The following is a 20,972-nucleotide window of genomic DNA, read 5'->3' as shown; positions in this document are numbered from 1 at the left end:
GTGTGTGAAACCACATGAAATTCTGAGGGTGACACTAAACTACATCAACACTGAAACTGCTTATAGTTCTGGAGGTGCAAGAAAATGTAATCTTGAAACAGGGGCAACATGAAAGTCTTTCACACACAAGTAACAAATATCTCCACTTTTTTACAAGTATTAAATCAGTTTGAATCAATTTATTTCGGGCTGCTGGTGCTCACTATGGAGTCTCTGGCTCTGATTCCTGCTGTCCATGGAGACCTGTGAGGTGAGCGTCTGTGAGCACCCCTCTCGCTTTACTAACTGTTTAATGTGGGCCGTGATCAACCCTCTGAACTTCTGTGTGGCAAAATAATAAATTACAGGATCCAAAATGCAGTTGAGTCCCATGAGAAGCAAAGTGATCTGATGTGCGTCGTTGAGAGCCTGAAGGGTCTTCTGGTCCCACTCTACGTGGCCCCAGCCCTGTGTGATCTGCAACACCGCCAGTGTCCAGAAGCCTTGAATTACATGGTGAGGCAGGAAACACAGAGCAAACACTCCCACCACCGCAAACAACATCTGCAGAGCTCTCCGTTTTAGCCCCCTGGGGCTTTTAGTTGAGGAGGACATGGTCCTGTGGGACTTCCTGGATATGATCGTTGCAGACCGGAACTCTGACTGAGGAGGATTTTGAGAAAGCAACGCTCGAGCAATCAGGAAATTACACACCACGACCATAAAAAACACCACAAAAAACACTCCAATCATTGCAAAATGAGTGGCAGCCACTGGTAAGAACCCGCCAACCAGCAAAGTGGGTGATTCTCAAACATCACAGCTACATAAATAGGCTACACACGGAGGAAAAGCAACACTGCAAGTTTCCATCAGTGACAATTGTGCTTTTCTTTTAATACGTTTTCTGATGCTTTACAATTGCTCCAGTGCTCTGACTGAAAACATTTTGACATCAAGTCGGATGTAGGCTTTCTCAATAAATATAAACCTAATATATTATTATTATTATCAGCCACATTGCGCAAAATGAGACTAATAGCAACAATCTAGCGTTAAGTATTACAATTACACAGAAAGTTAGGATTTTCTACTTAACGTGTTTGTTTTCAAATCTAAGAGCCAATCAGCTCTTTGATCCGAAGACAGCCCGGCATTTCTTTGGTCTCTTATTCCTCTTTCGGCAGCTGACTGCTCCTGAATCTCAGGTGTGGCTGGAGCTAGACAGCTCTCTCTGCAGGTGACACAACACCCCACTTCCCTCATGCATCCATCTCGACGAGGCCCACACGGTCTCTCCTTCAAATCTATGTTTTCATACATTGTTAAAGTGTTACATTGTTCATCTGATTGAAATAAAGTCACCGTGCATCAAGGATTCCTCATCAGCGAGCTAAATAAATCACTAGAGCAATAAAAAAATGAACAATCCCTGTATTTCAATGAGGCAAATTTGCTCCGTCAAGCTTGCATTAAATTTTGTGTTAGCAAGTGATAGTGATACACAAAGAATGAATTGCAATTAATTGAATCTGGGTTGAACTTAATATCTATCATAAAAAGCAGAGGGAGTAGAGAGGCAGGAGGAGGGTTTGAGCTCGGCAAAGTGGAGCGGAACAGAGGACTAGGGTCAGGGCTAGGATACAGAAAGGGATGAGATAACATTTAGAGGCATACAGAAGGACTGAAGTCAACAATCCCCCTCCTCATTTGGTCATGCAGGACTGGTAGGTGGGCACCATGTATTTGATGTTTAGGAAGGCATCCCTTCCTCCGTGGCACTCAAACAGCTCCAGAGTCTCACCGATCAGTTGACCGATGTTCTCTCCCCCCTCGCCGTACTCGTCATCAATGTCTGGGGACGAGGAAACAGAGTCAGACAGACAGCATGAGAAAAACAAAGATATTTTAGGCTCAGTCGGCATCATCGCAGACTGTGAGCTTGATGTCGAGGCTCACAGAGCACCACCTGTGGCCACGCTGCAATGCTTTGCTGCGGACAGAGTCGGCAAATGCCATCCTTCTATCTGACTTCAAATCCACCGGACGGACTGAAGTAATACACTTGTGGCCTATCACAATATGGCAAGAAAGCTGCAGAAACTCCCCTCCCCTAGGACACACACACGCGAACAAACATGTAGACAGAGCGCTGGGGGAACTTGTTATCAAAAAAACATTCCTGAGGTGTCCAACCTCCACACCTTCCTTCTTCCTCCCTTTCAGCAGCACGGCTTCCAAAGAAAGCAAGGACTCCTCCTCAACAGTGCCGGGATGCAATGCAATGCAGCCTGACTGACAGCAGAAAGGACAAAATGGAGCTTCTCTGTCAAGTGGATGTTAAAGTCGTGGGAGGAAAAGAAGAAAAAAAGGAATCAGGGACAGGTGCATGCACTTGATCTACGGAGAAACTCAGGATGCTTTCTGCCTGGAAGTCACGAGATTCACTGTCTTAACACAGGCTACACACTACACATGAATACGTATCACTGCCTGTCACAGGCTCGTAAATGTTTGCTGTCCTTCGACTCTCTGACGGAGTAGCAGTGCTCGCACGAAAAATGATTCATAACACAAAAGGACGTGCTTACACGACGACTGCCCTACAAAAGCGCAGAGCCTCGTTATGCTGACACACAACCTGTCCGTGAATTAACACTCAACCAGTTGGAACTTACTGTTCTTCTCCTTGAAGATTCTGAAAATGGGGAGGATTTGTCTGAAGTACGGCACCAGAGCCTCTCCCACGTTGTCACCGGACACCACCAGATGTTTCAGGACTTTCAGCATGATGCACATCACCTGATGGTTCTTCGTGTTCAGGGCCTCTGAAGAGCAGGAAACAAGGCAGAGATCAGTCAGTGAAAAGGGCCACAAGGTAAAACTGTCAGTCCATTTTTAGATCTGATTTGCAGGTTGTTTCTTCAGGCAGGTGGAGGTACAGTAAGTGTGGAGTGATTCTGACAACTGCAATTATATGGTAGACAAATTACACATCAATCGTAACTCCCACACACACACTACCTTCCCCTTGAAAGCATTTCCTTACAGCTCGGCTTTGATTCAGACTGGCTTGTCTGCAATCAGTGATTTCAAATGCACTGGGGAGGCAGGAGTAAGTGAGAGACAATCACTGGGCTATTTGGCCTACAGCTGCACTTAACTCCAGCTCCCACTGATAGAGAGAACAAAAGGGAACGATGGTGGGAGAGATGGAGGGCTGGAGAATGTCAGAGAGAGAGAGATGAAGAGATGTGACAGGCAGAGGGCAAAGGGTTAGAAAATAACTGTGATTAGCAACTAAGACAGACTGTAAGAGAGAGATGTAGAAAAAGAGAGGAAGAAGAAGTTGAGAGGTACTTGTTGTAGAAAGCCTGAAACCAAAAAGCTGAATCAGGCTACATTTTTAAGATGACAAAAGAAAACACTGGAAAATGACCAACGGAGGTATTTTAATCAAAGTATTTTCTCTGCTTTTTGTTTTGAAGAAAATAAATGAATGTGCTGAGTATCTGCCCTGTCTCACAGATACAACTAATTACATACTAATTTAGTGAAACCTGAAGCGCTGAAGCACTGATAGTCTGTTGAAACAGGCTCAGCTAAACCAAATGCTCTCGCTGCCACACTGCCACACTACCTGTGAATTCTGATATAGTACAAGTCATAGACTTCTCTGACCTGAGACCTGACCTTTCAGCCCATCTCCATCTGCCAACTTGTGAGCATGCGAGAGTGTGAGCGTGTGCACGTGGAAATGTGTGCGTGTGGAAAGGTAATGAGGCACACCACGATAACGCAGTTAAATGTGGCACGTCACCACGTTGCACATGGCAGGTGTCCTCATTTTATAGCTATGATCTTAGCATTTGTTAGAGCTTAATGGAGACTGGCGTTTGAGTAAAAACCCATGTCCTAGACCTGCTCTTAAAATGTGTTTTAATTTTTATTGTCTTATTTTTATTTTTTATTTATTTATTTTTAATCTTATTTTTCTCTGTGTATGTAATTTATTGACCCTAGGGTCACATTGTGGTTTTTTATGTTTTTAAATTTCTGCTGTTAAGCACTTTGTGATGTCATGTCTGTGAAAAGCGCTCTATAAATTTCATTCATTCATTCATTCATGTTGTCAATACTCTAATAGTAGTTCGGCTGACACAATACCAGCATTTGTAAGGCGTTTCTTCAGTCTTGAGATAACCACATTTTCCCCTCAGCAGCAGAGGAACACGGTGAAGGTGAAATGATATCAACACACACAGGGTCACTTGGGAAGGGAGCTGTGCTGTGTGTGATTCGTAAACCGTGAGAGTCGACGCCCGGGCCAGACTTACTCCTGATGGGGATGATGAGCTGGGGGATGACGGGCAGGATCTTGGGGCCTCCGTTGTCCAGCAACTCATGGACTCCCTGACAGGCGAGGAACTTGTACGGATGATCAGTCTCAGTTAAGCCATCGAAGAACAGAGGGAGGTAGTAGTTGTAGTCCAGCTTCTCGAACTCCACCTGAGGACAGAAATGACTATTTACATTCCGGGCATTATTAGCTGCTTCTTTGATCCAGAGAGACATACGAAGACAGAGGGGGGACAGCTGTTCAGGAGATCATTACACAGCGGCATGTGGCATCTTGTGGGCTGACATGTTAACACCTGTTTACACCATTTACAGGACGGACAAAAAGGCGCACACACACACACACACACACACACACACAGGTGGTAGATTAAGACATTCGTCCAGCTACGGGCCACGGGCCGGCTTTGATGTTTGGCTGAGTGTGTGGGTAGTGTGTGACACATTAAAGTAAAGTCAGTCATGTGTGTGAAGCCACTGTGAGGAAAGCCACTCAGGCACTCTGGATTGCAAAGAACAGCTGACCCAAAGCAGGCTGTCCTTGAGCCATGTGTGTGTTCTGAAAATCTTATAAAAGGTTGCATGTAGCCATGGCTCATGCAATATTGGTTTGTACTGGATCTAGCTACAGAGTGTCGATATCCAACAGGGCTATCAGCTGTAGCACTGCATCCCAATGGCACTATTGTTGAGAGAGAGGTTAGCGGTTGAATGGGTGATTCTGTTTTTCATGTAATGAAAGGAAATCCCTTCGGTGTGGAGGCAAATAGCCCCCAGCAGCCAGCAGTCCTTGAGGACAGCTGAAGCCGGAGACACTCTCTTGTCCACACACACACACACACACACACACACACACACACACATACACTCAAGCATCCTGCTGGGTCACGCTGGTCTGTGCTGAAATGGCACCCAGGCAGTGGCGCTTGGTGCTTTCAAGTCCCCAGCCCTCGCTCAGCCGCCGGTCAGAGCCGATACTTCAAAGCAGGGCAAACCCCTAAATTTGATTTGATTTCTGTTTGTGTGCAGTGGTTTGTTCATAATTGGCAAACATATTTTGTGACAAATTCCTCTATTTACGCATAACTCTGCACTGACTTCCCTGGTGGTGCAGTTTAGCCCCATGTTTCTTTTCTTTTCTTGTTCATTTGTTTTGATTTGTGTATTTTTATAATTTACTTCATTCATCCTTTATTATGATCTGCATTTAGGTCTTTTATTGAACCCCACTTGCTGAGTGGAGACAAGTCTTTTATGCCATATAATATAAAATCTATATTTTCAGTATAGCAGTCTCTAGTTCCAGTTTATTCTGGGTCTTGTGCACCGGGTCACATACATTAGTGATAATATTGGTCTATGTGATTATACTTTGGGATAGGAAAATGCTGGTCATTTAATACAGTAATTAATAAGAGGATTAAAAATAATTCAAACTTAGAATGAAACAATGAGTTAAAATTGAGGATTGAGGAATTGAAAACATCTAATTTAAGGTTATGGTGATGTGTTCTGGTGTGCTATACTGTCGGGTTAACAGTATACGAGTTTATGTTTTTCTCTTTTTCATTATACTACGCAGATGTACAGGAGTTTAAATAGCTGTTTCATGGTTTGTGTAAAATAGAGAAACGTATAGAAACTATACCTAAGCTAACTCATAATAGCACCGTCTTATTTAACACTGTCAGTAGATCAGGTCTCACATTTAGGCACAGCCACGCTCTCACCTACCCTGATGTAACACACATTCCAGAGGAATCTTAATCAGCGGCTGCACTCAGCGGTAACTCTTGCATCCGTTATTGATTGTCCGCCCAGGTTTGTTTGTCTTTGGGTGCCTATGGGAATCCCCCTGGAGTCCGAGGAGTCAATGAGAGTGGGGCAAAGAAAGACTCAGCCGAGTAGCAGCAATTAGCCTTGGGACACAGACCTGCATGTCTCTGTAACAGCAGACACATAGCAACAGAAGCAGACAGACCAGGAACAAGTCTGAGGAGAGCTTCTGCTCATTAAACAACGGCATCAGAGGTGGTTGCAGAAATAAAGCAACATGGTGATGAGAAGGAGTCCAATGGCTCTGTGGAGGCTTGTGTATTGAAACAGACACACACACATGCAGTACCGTACACAACAATACATCGACAGTTAGTCCCTGTGTTTATCTGTGACTGTCTTGAGTTTCTATAGTTTGTGATTGATGGATTCTGTGATTGGTGCTGTGAGACAGGGGGAGCCTACAAGTGAGCAAATCTGCACTGCCTCCTACAGGATAACAGCCCACATTGGACCTGTGAATATGCGAGAAACTCATCATTACCCTTCAGCTGAGCTCATGACGATAAATGGTGTTTGCACAGCACCGATCGAGTCTTCACATTCACGAAAACTATTTGACAGGAAGGGTGGATTCAAACAGTAGTTGTAAGAAATCATTGTAAATGAAAAATATATATTTTCTAGCCTTGATGATTGATGTTGTTTTATTTAGATTCTACCACCATTGCCATGATGACATTCAACGTTTCCTGATGGCAAAGTCAGCACCCTGGCTTTTTTGTTAACGCTGTGAGAAAATCACATACATCAGTCACTCTTTACCAGAGGGCAGCGATCCTACTGTACCTTCCAAAATATGTGGTGGCCTCTGCTGTTATAATCCATTTGCATTGGGAAGTCCCCGCGGTCGTACATCTTGCAAAAGTTGGTTGGATCGAGAGGGCGCGGTTGAAAAACCCCTGCAGACGGGGGACCCTCCACCTGCATGACATGCCACATGTCAGACATGACACATTTGACAAATTGCAGCTCAATGTAGAGGATGAAAAATGTTCGTTTTGCAAATCCAATTTATAGCTACATCCTCAAGCTATAAGCTATCATCACCTTCATAGCGGGCTTCAGGCTGAAGCCTTGTGTTTTTTTTGCCTCCTTCTTCCTCGACATATCCACAGGTCCGGTCATGTGCAATGATGACGCGTATCCAAGCTGAAAATCAGGAGCAATATTGCTCACTAACTCATTGATTCTAGCTCTCAAAATGTAACCGCACGGTGTTGTTTTTTTTGGGTAGTGGTTGCCTGGCAACTTCAGATAGGCTTTGGTCTGGTTTCTGCAGGCACGTGCTTTTCCTTGTTACCCAGACGTGTCAAACTCAAGGCCCGCGGGCCAAATCCGGCCCTCGGTACAATTATATCCAGCACGCAAGAAAATATGTCGATCATAACATGGCCCGCCACGCCACAGAACTGCGCTAAACCCCTGCAGCTTCAGGGACTAGGACGTGTGACCACAGACATGTTTGATGCAGTGAGAGCTTTCCAGGCCAAGCTGCACCTGTGGGGTAGGCTATAGATGCAGAAAGGAAACTCGGGTCACTTTCCGTGTTGCCAAACCGTGTCTCCACCGCTGTGTTCACGACTGCGCATTTTGCACGGGGCGCACTTGGCACGGAGTTCATTCGACGATTTGCCGACATTGCAGCTCAGACATTTAAATGTGAACTGCTCAGCAATCCGTTGACGTGGAAAGAGCACCTGTGCACATCCAAATGGAGCTGATAGACCTCCAGCGCAATGACACACTCAAGGCAAAGTATGACTCTGTTTCCAAGCTTCATCCCTGGAACGATGCCTCAACTCCGCCTATATGCTGCTCAAATGCTCTGCATGTTTGGAAGCACATACCTGTGTGAGCAGCTTTTCTGATGAAGATGAACAAAACCCTAGACAGGAGTTGTCTCACTGATGCACAGATCACTCCATCGTAAGATAAGATAAGATAAAATAAGATAATCCTTTATTAGTCCCGCAGTGTGGAAATTTACAGGATCACAGCAGCAAAGTGGACAGTGCACACAAGATACAGAGTAAAAAACAAGAGCAACAAGTAATATAAATAAGTAATAAACAGTAAAGAATATCAACTCAGTAAAAAAGTACAAAAATCCACAATAACTCAAAATAAAGAAATCTTGAGGGTTTCCACAGCACAGAACTTAACCCCAGACAATAATGAACTGGCAGCCATAAAGATGCCAGACGTCTGGCTCTGGGGCATATGCATAAAAGAATGTAGCCATATTTCTTTTTGCACTTTGTCCAATATCCCTTCTATCCTGTTTTTTAAAATGTTGACAGTGTTTGGCCCTCAACGTAGTCCCACTTTTTAATTGTGTCCCTCTCTGTGATTGAGTTTGACACCCGTAGATGGTCATATCAAATGGAGATATTACAAATAGGATATTGTTGTCTTACCTCCATGATGAATTAAGTGGTGACAATTCCCCCAGTATGAACCTTGCTCCTAAAATAAAACAAAAAGTTACAGTAAATTTTCCTTCACACCACCAAACAACAGCAGCTAAAATAGCAAAATAAACAATTTAAGGTTAGCTGTGTTATCAATAGAAACGTTTGTTCTGGACATTAAAAGTGATATTTCGTTTGTACATTACTGGACTTTGAAAATTATATTTTAGGTTCACAACTACATTTGTCCACCTTGGTCCATTTATTTACGTGATATGAAATACAAGTTATCTATGAATTCGCCAATCTCTGTAAGGTATGAATCATCCTTTGAACCTCTTAGCGTTAGGGTTGAAAGGGAACGCTTTATAAGCTTCACTTTGTCCCTTGCTGTGGCACATTTGGTCTTTGAATGCAGAAGGATGCAGCCGCTGGATTGGGACACAGTTTATGTGAATCAGCTGACAGGAAGTAAACAAAGAGCCAAGCTGTAACAAAGCATTTCCAATGAAATGAGCTAAGATTTTAAATTTTACAAATTGAAGGCTTACAAGTGTGAGATTAGGTTTAATTATGATTTTCTTTATGCTCATTTGTATTTGTGTTGATCTTATCATTTGGTTTGGTTAAGCTGAGCTGCGTACTTTGCCTGCCTCAAACAGGAGAATGTTATTCATTATTTCTAGTTGTTTTGTTTCATATTTGTGAAAAAAATAAAAAGGAACTTGAAACTTCCTTTATATTTATGTTTCCCAGTCTCACTTCCTCCACTCTTACCTGTGCATTGATGACAACTTTTGATCCGTTCTTGTACCTGTTCTTGTACCTGAAGTGAGTGTGGCGTTTACTTTCTTTTCATCTCAAAACAACATGCTGCTTCGCTTTTCTCTCCTGTGGTTCCTGTGTGAGAGTACAGGTAAGGACCTTTTAATTAGTAAATGTAATAACAGAATCCAGGACGTCGTTTTTTAAATTTACTGTTAACGTTTATTTGTGCTTCTTGTTGTCGATCCAGTGACATTCCAGACTACAACATGGACTACAACAACCTCCACGAGTACTACACCGGCTGTTGAAGGTAAAACAGAATGTGATTATTTCATAATTCCAATCAAATGAAAGTATTAATAACAAGAGCCATGTCGGCAGCTCTGTGAGGGTTTATCCTGTTTTATCGAGCAGCATTTTGAGCTAAATGCTAATATTAGCCTGCTCACATGCTCACAATGGCAATGCTAAGATGCTAATGTTTAATAAGTGGGAGCGGCTGCTGGTTCTGGTTCTGTGTATTTTTCCCTATTATGTCGCAATTTCAGTTTTTTCTTTAAAGTTATCGTCAACTGAACACAGGGACTCCCCCGAATGATGTCTCTATGCTATAGGTTTATGTTATGGCCACCAGTTTTAATTATTTAGTTTGTGAGCAATTGTGTTTTGTGCATCATTTTGGGATGGCAAAAGAGTCTCAATACTACAATACCCATGAGCCTTGGCTGCCATTGCCATGGAAGCCAGTCAGAGGCGTGAATAAGAGGGATTACAAATTCAAATTCAAAGTCTGCTGGATAGACTGGCCAACACAACAGAAAACAGTCATTGCCCTCCCTAGAACCACGCCACTAGTGTGTCTGTAACTGTTTATCTGCTCACTTCCCCTTCCTTTCTTTCCTCCATCCATCATCCTTCATTTTGTGTTCACCAAACCGTCCACCGCACCCTTTTTCCTCCTCAGGAAAGCTCTCTCTGCAGCTGGTGGCCATACCAGACTACCCAGTTGCAGCAGGTCAAAGAGTCAACCTGCTCTGCAACGCTTTCAACGTGAAAGTCTCTGTCAAGTCCTGGGAACACCTAGAAAATCTGACTTGGCGTGAGGTGGGAAACGGTGGAGAGCTCACGCTTACCAAGCCAGAGCAGAGCGGGCTTTACCGCTGCCGTGCCGAGAGTCAGTTTTCTCAAAACCACACAGTCTTTATCATCTCCATGCGTACAACAGGTTGGTGGTCGGTTTTGAATCTGCAGTTCCCCTCAGCTCTACTCAGCTTTCATTTGTCTTTCAGCTCATTGGTTAACTGTCCAGCCCACAACTGTTTTTGTTCACTCTCAATACTCTCACAGCTGTTTCTGGCCAAAGCATTTGAAACCAACTTATGCAGAGATATTGATATATCTACAGTAGGCTAATACTGTCCAAACAACTAACGATTTGAAAAAGTTTGTTTGTCATGCACAAAGATAGAATGCCATTTCGTTTTTGTTTTTTCAACTGTTTATTATTTTTTGTCTGTGACCAACAACTAAAATCTTTCTCCTGCAATTCTGTGCTTTTTCCCTGACTTACAACAGTCAGTGAGAATTTAGGAATCGCTGCCTTATTTTTTTCTCTCCTGGCCTTGATCGTCGTCTTTGCTGTTCTATTTTGGCTGGCCTGGCACAGACTTGGTGCCACATCGACCACCTCCAACATTGCAGCTAAAGGTAAAAAAAAAAAAAAAAGCATTTCCTCTCAAACTCTTGTAAAAACCTTGGTGAAATCTTAACCAAATGTTCTGAATTTCTTAAAGGTTTTCCTGGACCTGAACAGTCACCAAAGTAAGTCTCTACAGGAAATAAATGTTTCTACTCGTGTTTGCATTTGGTTCACATGCTGTTTCAGGCTGTGCATATATGAACAGTGTGATGACATTTTTGTACTTATCAGGGGAGGTTTGCCACACACTGAAAGTGACGGAGATGTGTACATGAATTACAAACACCAGCCAAGACACTGATCTCGACCCCACCAATGTGACTGAGGACAATGTGTACTCAAGTCTATCGTGAACGTTCATGTGAACGTGGAGATATGCAATAAAAAGACCAAAAAAAAGAGCTCAGCATCACCTTTAACCTGAATAATGAGGTTTGCTATCTGCTTTTATTTACTGTAATCTGATTTGACAGAAGTTATTCAACACAATCTGAATGTGGTAAAAATAGTTAAAATGTTCACGCAAAACGCAAGAGTCCATTCCTTGTCTGTGTTTGTACAATTTTGATAAAACCTGTCATTTGTGTCACAAACAGCATGTACTTTATTCTTCTCTTTTACACAGACTGAGATGCCTCTATAGCTTGTTGATGTGTACGAAACTGTCTTTTTATTTTTCTTCAATCATATCAATCGAATAAAATTCTAATCACAAATGTTGACTGTGGAGTAAAACCATTTCCTTCTGAAAGTTTAAAATGACATTACAAACACATTTGAGGAACCTACAAGATAACCAAACCCACTGAATACAAAATGTGTCATACATCAGTTTTACAACAGCAACTAAACTCACAGTGAGAATACGGTATCATACATATACAGCGGAGAGGTGAATAATAATAAGTGTTGCCACACTGAATCATGGGACTTGTGACATAGTGGATGCCAGAGGTGAAACGTAGCTCAAGCATGATCAACTCTGTCACATGGTTTCACAATATAAGATAGAACTTGTCCATGCAAAGCCCAAAAAACCTGTAATTCATCTGATGTGAGACAACAATCTCAAATATTCTACTGATAAAATGTCAGGTGAGACGATTACGCCGACTGAGGTGAAGTGTGTAATCTAGTGAGAACACCCAAAAAGAGATGACTAAGCTCTCTATATATGGCTGTTATCCTTGACTTCTCCACTGTTTTAGTGTCCCACTTTATGCAGAACAACACCTGCGGGAGGATTTAAATAATTTTCTCTGCTGCTTTATCAGTTCATTTCACACACTAATGATAAAGTGTCCTCCCGCAGAATTTTCAGAGCCATACTCGATTTGCTGATGTACTTCTGCTTGCAAAACTTCTCCTTTTTAGCTTGTTCTTCACACAGGAAGGACTGGTGCAATGTGTGTGGAAATAAAATGTCCTAAATTATGTATGAAACCAAATTCTGAGGGTGACACTAAACTACATTAACACTGAAACTGCTTTCACTCTTTCACACACAAGTAACAAATATCTCCACTTTTGTACAAGTATTAAATCTGTTTGAATCAATTTATTTCGGGCTGCTGGTGCTCACTATGGAGTCTCTGGCTCTGATTCTTGCTGTCCATGGAGACCTGTGAGGTGAGCGTCTGTGAGCACCCCTCTCGCTTTACTAACTGTTTAATGTGGGCCGTGATCAACCCTCTGAACTTCTGTGTGGCAAAATAATAAATTACAGGATCCAAAATGCAGTTGAGTCCCATAAGAAGCAAAGTGATCTGATGTGCGTCGTTGAGAGCCTGAAGGGTCTTCTGGTCCCACTCTACGTGGCCCCAGCCCTGTGTGATCTGCAACACCGCCAGTGTCCAGAAGCCTTGAATTACATGGTGAGGCAGGAAACACAGAGCAAACACTCCCACCACCGCAAACAACATCTGCAGAGCTCTCCGTTTCAGCCCCCTGGGGCTTTTAGTTGAGGAGGACATGGTCCTGTGGGACTTCCTGGATATGATCGTTGCAGACCGGAACTCTGACTGAGGAAGATTTTGAGAAAGCAACGCTCGAGCAATCAGGAAATTACACACCACGACCAGAAAAAACACCACAAAAAACACTCCAATTATTGCCAAATGAGTGGCAGCCACTGTTTTCTTCTGTGAATCGGTTCCATGGTGGTACCCCTCGAAACAGCGAGTGACGTTGTTCTCATCAGTGTTGGTCCCTGGAGATGCCAGAAATGGAACAGCCATCGCCAGGGTCAAAACCCAGATGACAACGCACACGATGATCCCACGACGTCTGTGGTCTGAGGTGGCCACATCCAGAGGCCGGGTGACTGCCCAGTATCGGTTGATGCTGATGGCCCCGAGGAAGAGGATGGAGCAGTACGTGTTGATGAAGAACAACGAGCCAGTCAGCCGGCACATGAAGTCTGTGTAGACCCAGTTACCCTGCCGACTGTAATAGCCAATCCAGAAGGGAAGGGCACTCACAAAAAGGAGATCGGCGACGGTCAAGTTTGTCATGTAGATGCGGATTTCACCCATGGCCCTGGTACCGCGGAGGCAGCGTAGGACAAACAGCACGTAGAGGTTAGCGAAGAGGCCCAGGATGAAGATGATGCCGTAGACAACTGGGAAGAGGACATAACGAAACTCAGAGTCCAGGAAGGCTGAGCCATTACCAGCCGAAGAGCCCAGACTGGAGGTCTCGGTTCCGGCAACCTGCTCTGTAGTTGAGGGCAGCATTTCTGTCTGTGGGAGACAGAACATAGTAACATCATAAAGCATTCTGGGGTTTGTTTATAGTCAAAATAAGTACAATCAGTCACCAGTTTATTAAGTACATCCAGCTAAAACAAAGTCAAATACAATATAAATCCAACCGATGAAGGTTGTAATGTTTTGGTTAGAATTGGTTGATTGAACATTTTGGAGGCTGCAGTTTGTGGTGCTGAATGGGGTTATGCTGACAGGTGTATTAATTTATATTGTCATTAAACCTTAGTGTGTAAGGTAGGTCTACCTTACTATTTGTTTTACTGAAATAAAGAAACTCTTAAGTAAATATTAACTTCTTCTTTTTTCTTTTGTTTTTTTCAGAAAAAGACAATAAAATCTCGACTTACCAGACTGCTTCTTCTCCTCTAATATCTCTCAAGAAGTATACGCTATGAATGCCTCAGCAGCTATTTAATACAGTTAAACTCACTGAATGGGCGGTTGCTTGCGGCTTGCTGACAAAAGACGATTTGGAAATCCACACGTGTTGCAACGAGCATCCCCACCTCCTTTTTTCCTGTGTGTGTTCCTGTCTGTCAAAAAGAAGAAGAAGAACCTGCCCATTTTGAAGACATCTCAGAGTTTTACAGTCGTTTTTTATTTCCTTCGTCATAAAAACGTGTTTTAAATATTCTGAGGAAGACACCAACAATAGTGTTGTCGTTACATTGAAACATGGCTTCTCTCTGAGAACATAAGCCAAACAGCAATCATTTGCTAAATAGAAAATCTGTTTATTTTCCTTGAGAATATATTTTAAATTGTTCGTTATAATAATAGTTCTGAAGTGTACAACTAAAATGAAGTATAAAAGACAATTGTAACTACAGTCGGTTACATTTTTCATGGTGTCAATGTATTATTATGCTATAATAATTCATTATCTCAACATAGGAAGACATGAAAGTCACTTAGGCAAGGCAAGGCAAGGCAAGTTTATTTGTATAGCACATTTCAACAACAAGGGTTAGGGTTAGTAATTCAAAGTGCTTCACATAAAACCATTAAAAGCATCAAAACACAAGGCAAAAGAAAAGGAGATTTCAAAAACAATTAAAAAACAGTGTAAGAAATAAAATGCAGTAGTAAAATGCAGAAATGCAGGAAATTGATTAATATATGAATTGAACGTGGTTCAATTAAAGGCAGCAGCAAACAGAAAGGTCTTCAATCTTGATTTCAATGAGCTGAGGGATCAGAGATGTATTTTGGCCCTAAACCATTCAGTGCTTTGTAAACCAACAGCAGGATTTTAAAGTCAATTCTTTGTTGGACAGGAAGCCAGTGCAAAGACCTCAGAACTGGGGTGATATGATCCACCCTCCTGGTCTTAGTGAGGACTCGAGCTGCAGCATTCTGAATCAGCTGCAGCTTTCTGACGGACTTTTTACAGAGACCTGTAAACACACCGTTACAGTAGTCCAGTCTGCTGAAGATAAATGCATGGACAGGTTTTTCCAAATCCTGTTGAGACATAAATCCTCTAATCCTTGATATATTCTTCAGGTGATAGTAGGCTGATTTTGTAATTGTCTTGATATGGCTGTTCAGGTTGAGGTCTGAATCCATAACTACACCTAGATTTCTGGCTTGGTTTGTGGGTTTTAACATCAGTGACTGAAGCTGAGCGGTGATTTTCAATTGTTCGTCCTTGGTACCAAAAACAATTACTTCTGTTTTATCTTTGTTTAATTGAAGAAAATTCTGGCACATCCAGTTGTTGATTTGTTCAATGCAGTTACCCAGCCCTTGTATGGGATTATAGTCCCCTGGTGACATAGTTATGTAGATTTGTGTGTCGTCTGCATAATTATGATAACACACTTTGTTGTTTTCCATAATCTGAGCTAGTGGAAGCATGTAGATGGTGAACAGAAGAGGCCCCAGTATTGAACCTTGGGGAACACCACATGTCATTTTAGTCAGCTCTGATGTGTGATCAGCTACAGACACAAAGTATTCTTGGCCCTTCAAGTAGGATTCAAACCAGTTAAGTGCTGTGCCAGAGAGTCCCACCCAGATTTTTAGTCTTTCTAGGAGTATGGCATGGTCGACCGTGTCGAATGCAGCACTGAGATCTAGTAACACTAAGACTGAACTTCTGCCATTGTCTATGTTCAAGTGGATGTCGTTGAAAACCTTAACAAGAGCAGTTTCAGTGCTGTGGTGCTGTCGAAAGCCTGACTGGAAAACATCAAAGCAGTTATTTACGGCCAAGAAGTCGGTCAGCTGTTGGAAAACCGCTTTTTCAATTATTTTACTTAAAAATGGGAGGTTTGATATTGGCCTATAATTTTTCATCGTTGCGGAGTCTAAACTAGCTTTCTTTAGGAGTGGTTTAATAACTGCAGTTTTTAGGGCTTGTGGGAAGACACCTGAGAGAAGGGATGTGTTTACAATTTATAAAAGATCAGTGCTCATGCAGTTTGAAATATTTTTGAAAAGGTGTGTTGGTAGAATATCCAAGCAGCAGGAGGATGACTTCAGATGTTGTATGATGTCTTCTAGGCTTCTAAGGTTGATTGAATGAAATTGTGTCATGATATTTGAATGGATGTTAGATCGGGACAACACATATCCTGTGGTTGATGTGGAGGCACTGACTGCTTGTCTAATTTTCTGAATTTTGTCAGTAAAAAAGGTACAGCAAATTAGCAGAAACAACTAATCTCTTATCAAATACATTAAAAAATAAAATTCTGCTTAAAAGTTCTGGTTCTCAGATGCATCTCAAACGTATAAACATCATAAACAGTTTTTAGTTATTCTGACTAGAAATGATAAATTGGGTGAAATCATGATCAATGTATTAGCAGACTTATGGGCATTAAAGACACTTTAATCCACTCTAGAATTAAGTATCACAACACCAACTTCAATTTGTCACAAATTGCAACCAAAAAGTCTTTCTAACTTACTTCATGAGCAGTGGCTCCAGCTTTCATTTCATTTTATCATAATTTTAATATATAATATACCGATCGGAATTTTTAGTTTACTTCTCTAAACCCATATAAACAGTGACACATTTAACTGTTAATATTTTTGGCTCATCAGCAGCTGAGGCAAGTGTGCAGTAATGCATTCGAACCAAATGGGGGAGGAAGAGGCAAAGACAAAGAGCAAAGAACTCTTGCTTCAGACAGTGAACAGTGGTGGAGTGATTTTCAGTCCAGGTGAGGCTCCATGCAGCACTGTGAACTGCATGAACTACCACTCTCACTCTCTGTGTAGTTGAAAGCAGCACCAGCCCCCCTCCTCTGTGGTAAATGTTTAATTCAGGCTATGTACAAACACACAACACAACACATCCTCCTCTCCCTGGTGCCACAGTGTAATTCCTATAGATTAAGGTTAACGAGCCTCCCCAACCGTATTGCTGTTATTATGGCTTGGCAGTGGAACAAGAGAGCAGAGCTTTTTGGTGGTTGTGCCCTGCATGACTGCCAGAGGTTCTGTGCCATTGCTGGGTATACAGGCTTACACTGTAAAACAAAACAAAAAAGTTACATTTTGCTGCTCGTGGTTTGGGTGTGGATTCAAAAGATTCCACAGCAACATGTGAGATTCATCTTGGTCATGAAAGCAGCTTGTGTGAGATGCGGTTTGGAGTACAGTGTTGTGTAACCGTGTTGAACTATATTGTATGCACTGTAAAACATCATACAGCAAATTAGCAGAAACAACTAATCTCTTATCAAATACATTAAAAAATAAAATTCTGCTTAAAAGTTCTGGTTCTCAGATGCATCTCAAACGTATAAACATCATAAACAGTTTTTAGTTATTCTGACTATGATAAATTGGGTGAAATCATGATCAATGTATTGGCAGACTTCCCAGCATACTTTGTTTGAGGGTTCAAACTCTGCAGAGATCATTTCCTTTTTGTAGTTGAAGAAAACATACATGACGGAAACATGATGTGTCCTTTAGCCAGCTAAGATAATAGTATACGCTTATTTGCTTTCTTGCGGTGAGTTAGATGAGATGATCAACACCACTATCAGGTCAGTACAGTAAATATCAAGTCACAGCCATAATAGCTTCGCTCAAAGACTGGAAAATGGGAAATTCAATTCGCCTGGAGAGTTTTGACTGAGCTAGGTTATGCTAAGCAAAGCCATTTACCATTCAGATAGGAGAGTCACACTTGTTTTTTGCTGATAGTAATGACAACTAGAAGGGCTCTTGAAGAGTGAAAGGACAAATCCTCCATCTCACTATCTTAATGAAAGTTTAAAAAAAAGTGTCTGTGTATCCGCCTCGTGATTTGGACCTTCGGCTCATTCTCCAACCTTCAACCAAGTTTCAAGAAAATCTGGTGGTTTTTTTCCGTAATTCTGCTGACAAACAGAAAAACGGAACTTACTCAAGTTAACAATGCAAACTATGATGAAGATTAGTATCTACTTCAGTCCCTAACCCCCTATTATAATATAATAGACAGCCATGCAGAAGACGTTTTCCAAGGGGAACCTATTTTTTAAGTTGAGCCAGCTTGCGATGTTTTAGAGTGTTATGTTAAGTAACTATTGGATTCAAATACAGACATCCCATGTCGCTCTGGCAGTGGTGATATACTTCACACATTCTTACACAGTCTGAACACCTGCGTCTGGCTCACGCCTACATGCCAACTGATTCTTTTCCTCAAACATACTCCTCTATTCAGCCTCTAAATGGCCCAGAAAGAAATGTGAAATAATCAGATACAGATTCATGCAGGTGATCTCGGATGTTCTGCACTGCTCCACGAGTCAGTCCAGCGAATCATTCCTCCCAAAGTATGGTTTTACTTTCAGTCCAGGTGTGCAGACAGATACAAAGAAAGGGAATGCTGCCAGGGCCTCTTTTTTTTTTCTTCCTTTTTTAAAAATGGGATAGCTATCGCCCTGGAAGAGCTACACAGTGAGAAGTCAGAGTCATGCATTCCTCCAGGAGGCAGGAAGGGATGGAGTGCCTGTGGAGCTCCTCTTGTCCCATTAACACCTTTTCACAGTTGCTCCTTCACCTCACCTTGATCCATGGCACTTTGCCTCAGGCAGACATGAAATGCCCTAGTAGGACCATTTACAGGCAGCTGAATGAACTTATGAGGAACAGAGAGAAGCTGAGAACTGATAAATAGGTGTTTAGCTGCACGTCTTGCTTGGCGGAGGGTTCTTGGCAGACCAGAGAGTGTAGAGGTCTCTCTCAGGCAGATTTACTGCATGCCAGAGGCTGAGGTTTGAGGAATGTCCCCCTGCAGTGGGAAAGAGAGGGCCATGGGAGGGTGAGCTAGACAGGCTGAGACATCTGTACTTCAAGATAATATAGAACCTGACAGCAAGACCCACTTTTTTATTCCTATCAAAGGTTTTGGAGCTCTCTCTCTCTCTCTCTCTCTCTCTCTCTCTCTCTCTCTCTCTCTCTCTCTCTCTCTCTCTCTCGCTCTCTCTCTCTCTCTCTCTCTCTCTCTCTCTCTCTCTCTCTCATGGGACATTCTGTGTATTTCCGGATTACGATATAAAAACCTCAAATATCAAGAGCTTTGGAAAAGTCCCCCATCAGTGATTAAAGTGGAAAACTCTGTCATAGATGTAAGCTGTTAAGATTCACATGACATTATTTTGCAAGTGATGCTGTCTTTCAAAAAGAGGTCCCTTCAAACATAACATCTGTACGGCACGCTACATTGATGAAAGTTTACGCAACGTTGTCAGTGGCTTGATGGCACTAGATAAGTGCATGTTTCCCTCCATGACAAGCTGCCCGACATTTTGATCCATCAGGATTACACATCTGTTTAAATACTGGCCTTAACCCACTTTGAGAGGATGGTGCATTTAGCACAATCATCCTCTGTAAAACTGGTATTATATCCTCTAACTCTAGTCTCTATATTTTTCTTTACATGCTCTTTTTGTCATCAAAAGAATATTGTCAGGTGACTGTTGACCTGATCCTTGCACTCTGTACTATTGGCTACTTGTAATTTTGGTGATCTATGCAGGATTATTAGAGATTAGTCTGCTGTTGCAGCCACTGCAAGCCGCTCTGGATAAGATAAAATACCTAACTTGTCAAATATTAACACATCACATAAGGCCTTCCTTTTGAAAGACAACCAATGCATTAACTTGATTATTATATAATTATATTATACTGTTCATCCACATGTTTTTTTATAGGAATAAACAAGGTAATGTTGCTGGGTGGTGAAGGATGTTAGTGATTAGGAAGGATGTTGGCTTGAACACTGCTCTTCCTGAATCCTTGTGTGCTACAGTGTGTGCTGCAGGAGATTACATTCCCTGCAACCCAGTCCTTACGCATTCGATTTCAGTCTGTGTTATGCATTTGCATTTGTATAATTTGATGTATTAAGGCAAATTCCCAAGATTACCTGTCTGTGCAGGAGCCAACCCTCTTAAGACGGATGAAACATGGCCGATACACGTCCTCGTAAAAAAAAAAAAAAGGCATTTTCCATGCCTGACTTTACTCCTCATCTCACTGTTTCTGTTGCCCTGATGGATTTTTTGTGGTCTGCTTCTTCATAGATCAAGAGTTCTTTTAATGTTTAGAGCAGAACAGCAGCTCTGGAAACTGAGGCATAAACTCATATTCTGCAGTTCCTCGGTTTCTCTCTCCCGCTGTGCCTTTATCTTTTAATTAAGGCACATTAACATAAGAAATACACAGAGAGACATAGAGGTTAAACAGAAATATGCATGCACATACAGTATATTCGCGTACACCTGCGCTTGGCTTTCCTGCTGTGGCGTTCAGGTGTAAGGGTGTGTCTGGTTATGCTTTTAGTGTGGAGCAGCTTCTGAAGGGATTTCATTTATTTTTCATTACTTCTTTGGCAACTTCCCCACCTGGAGAGAGCAACACCGTAACACTATTTGTACCTCATCCATCACCTTATGTGAACTGATATGATTAGAGCGCTATGGTCTTTTACAAGGGAGGGATGTTTAGTGAGAGGGAAAACAAAGGCTTGACTGGGACTGCTTTAATTACACAACAATTTAATTCACACAAGACACGGTCACTGATAAACGATGGGCTTTTCCCATCCAATGACTGTATTTTCCAGCCTCCTCCTTTCACAGTGAGCAACAGTGTGCTGCTGCATTACTTTTGAATAGAAATCAGGCA

General features: G+C 42.1%; 3 protein-coding genes across 3 annotated transcripts; 1 reads left to right on the top strand and 2 right to left on the bottom strand.

Annotated features, from left to right (window-relative positions):
• Nucleotides 1-1,685: 1,685 nt before the first annotated feature.
• pacrg (PARK2 co-regulated) lies at nt 1,686-7,248 on the bottom strand (the record flags this gene model as incomplete). Its single annotated transcript, XM_079286289.1, has 5 exons — nt 7,225-7,248; nt 6,964-7,098; nt 4,317-4,488; nt 2,658-2,807; nt 1,686-1,834 (listed from the first exon to the last, which is right to left on the bottom strand). Exons 1-5 carry the CDS (start codon nt 7,228-7,230, stop codon nt 1,686-1,688), a joined length of 612 nt encoding a protein of 203 aa, XP_079142415.1. The 5' UTR covers nt 7,231-7,248.
• A 2,127-nt stretch (nt 7,249-9,375) lies between these two features.
• On the top strand, nt 9,376-11,409 carry LOC306790497 (uncharacterized protein). Its single transcript, XM_079286820.1, has 6 exons — nt 9,376-9,504; nt 9,604-9,666; nt 10,321-10,581; nt 10,932-11,063; nt 11,150-11,177; nt 11,287-11,409. The coding sequence occupies exons 1-6, from the start codon at nt 9,459-9,461 to the stop codon at nt 11,354-11,356; spliced, it is 600 nt and encodes a 199-aa protein (XP_079142946.1). The 5' UTR covers nt 9,376-9,458; the 3' UTR covers nt 11,357-11,409.
• Nucleotides 11,410-12,596: 1,187 nt separating this feature from the next.
• ptafr (platelet-activating factor receptor) lies at nt 12,597-14,243 on the bottom strand. The gene is made up of 2 exons (XM_079286819.1): nt 14,171-14,243; nt 12,597-13,796 (listed from the first exon to the last, which is right to left on the bottom strand). Exon 2 carries the CDS (start codon nt 13,788-13,790, stop codon nt 12,609-12,611), a length of 1,182 nt encoding a protein of 393 aa, XP_079142945.1. The 5' UTR covers nt 13,791-13,796; nt 14,171-14,243; the 3' UTR covers nt 12,597-12,608.
• Nucleotides 14,244-20,972: the final 6,729 nt, after the last annotated feature.

This window comes from Melanostigma gelatinosum (genome assembly GCF_949748355.1).
Source record: "Melanostigma gelatinosum genome assembly, chromosome: 16".
Taxonomy (NCBI): Eukaryota; Metazoa; Chordata; class Actinopteri; order Perciformes; family Zoarcidae; genus Melanostigma; species Melanostigma gelatinosum.
The sequence above is the reverse complement of the archived record's forward strand: the minus strand, read 5'-3'. Positions and strand labels throughout refer to the sequence as shown.